General features: G+C 62.6%; 1 protein-coding gene across 1 annotated transcript in view; it reads left to right on the forward strand.

Moving 5' to 3' along the window:
• The first annotated feature begins 246 nt into the window (after nucleotides 1–246).
• Nucleotides 247–1,713, forward strand: part of LOC106896271 (alanine aminotransferase 1-like) — a 5,224-nt gene continuing 3,757 nt past the window's right edge. Inside the window, exons 1-3 of the mRNA XM_014956103.1 lie at nucleotides 247–365; nucleotides 457–565; nucleotides 1,572–1,705. Of these exons, the coding sequence (XP_014811589.1) occupies nucleotides 255–365; nucleotides 457–565; nucleotides 1,572–1,705 (354 nt within the window). The 5' untranslated portion in view covers nucleotides 247–254. The remainder of the gene's footprint in view (nucleotides 366–456; nucleotides 566–1,571; nucleotides 1,706–1,713) is intronic.

The following is a 1,713-nucleotide window of genomic DNA, read 5'->3' on the forward strand; positions in this document are numbered from 1 at the left end:
CCTTTCCCCATCCATTTTCCTGCCCCTTTACCCTCTGAAATACCCACCTCATTACCTGCCCCCTCACCCCTCCCATTATTTGCCCCATTACCCCCAAAAATACCCCCCCTATTCCCCACCCCTTCATTCTCCCTATTCCCCACCCCTTTACCCTCCTCGTTACCCTCCTCGTTACCCGCCCCGTTACCCGCCCCTTTCCCCGCCCCATTACTCTCCCAAATACCCGCCCCGTTACCACCCCTTTTCCCTCAGCCATGGCCACGGCAGAGGGGACGTTGGGGACGTGGGTGCCGGGTGTCCCCAAGGACTGCAGCAGCGACGACGCTCACGCCATGGGTCGGGGCCCCTTGGCCATCCTACGCCAGGTACCAGTTACCGGGGTCCGTACCCCCCACCCCGACCTCTCACCGTGTCCCCCCAAGCTCAGGACCCCCCCATTCTGTGGTGTCCCCCCAGGTGGTGGCCGCCTGTGCCTACCCCGAGCTGCTGGGTAACCCCACGGTGCCCGAGGGTGCCCGGCACCGGGCACGACGTGTCCTGGGGGAGATGGACGCCGGAAACATCGGTAGGGTCTGGCAGGGATCGTGGGGTGACCCTCACCAGAGTATGGGGGGGCACCCTGGGGAAGGCTTATGGGGTGCTTTGGGGGGTGACCAGCATGAGTAGAGGGGTGCCTGGCATGGCTTATGGGGTGTCCATGGGGTGGCTGCAGGTTCTATGGGGTTTCTAGACCCATAGGGTGCTCTGGCATAGCCTATGGGGTGCATGATTGATCTATGGGGTGCTCGATTGATCTATGGGGTGCTCAGACCTATAGGGTGCCCCAGAACAGCCCCTGGGTGTGGGGGGTGCCTGGGATGGCTTATAGGGTATCCATGGGGTGGCTGCGGGTTCTACGGGGTTCCTGGACCCATAGGGTGCACTGGCATAGCCTATGGGGGGCATGATTGATCTATGGGGTGCTCAATTGATCTATAAGGGTGCTCAGACCCATAGGATGCCCCAGAATAGTCCCTGGGTGTGGGGGGTGCCTGGCATGGCTTATAGGGTATCCATGGGGTGCCTGCAGGATCTATGGGGTGCTCAGACCCATGGGGTGTCCCAGAATAGTCCTTGGGGTGCCTGCTTGATCTATGGGGTGCCCAGACCTATAGGGTGCCCCAGAACAGCCCCTGGGTGTGGGGGGTGCCTGGCATGGCTTATAGGGTATCCATGGGGTGGCTGCAGGATCTATGGGGTTTCTAGACTCATAGGGTGCCCTGGCACAGCCTATGGGGTGCATGATTGATCTATGGGGTGCCCAGACCCATAGGGTGCCCCAACACAACCTGTGGGGTGTCTGCATCATCTAAGGGGGGACCCAGTCCTATGGGGTCCCTGCTTGACCTATGGGGTGCCCAGACCCATAGGGTGTCCCAGCACAGCCTGTAGGACACCCAGCGCTATGGGGTGCCTGGGACCACCCCCATGAAATGCCCCTTTCGGGCAAGGCCATGGAGGGATGGGGTGGGGCCATGGGGGGGTCCCAGGGGATTTGGGGTGCCCAGGACCGTCTCCGTCCCTGTCCCCAGGGGGCTACAACCACGAGCACCGGGGGTTGGGGGTCCCCACCAGGGTGGCCCGTTTCCTCCAGCGCCGCGATGGGGGGGTCCCCTGTCACCCCCACAACATCGTCCTCTGCAGCGGCACCTCCAGCATCCTCCCGGTGAGTCC

This window comes from Calidris pugnax, unplaced genomic scaffold (genome assembly GCF_001431845.1).
Source record: "Calidris pugnax isolate Ruff unplaced genomic scaffold, ASM143184v1 scaffold310, whole genome shotgun sequence".
NCBI lineage: Eukaryota > Metazoa > Chordata > Aves > Charadriiformes > Scolopacidae > Calidris > Calidris pugnax.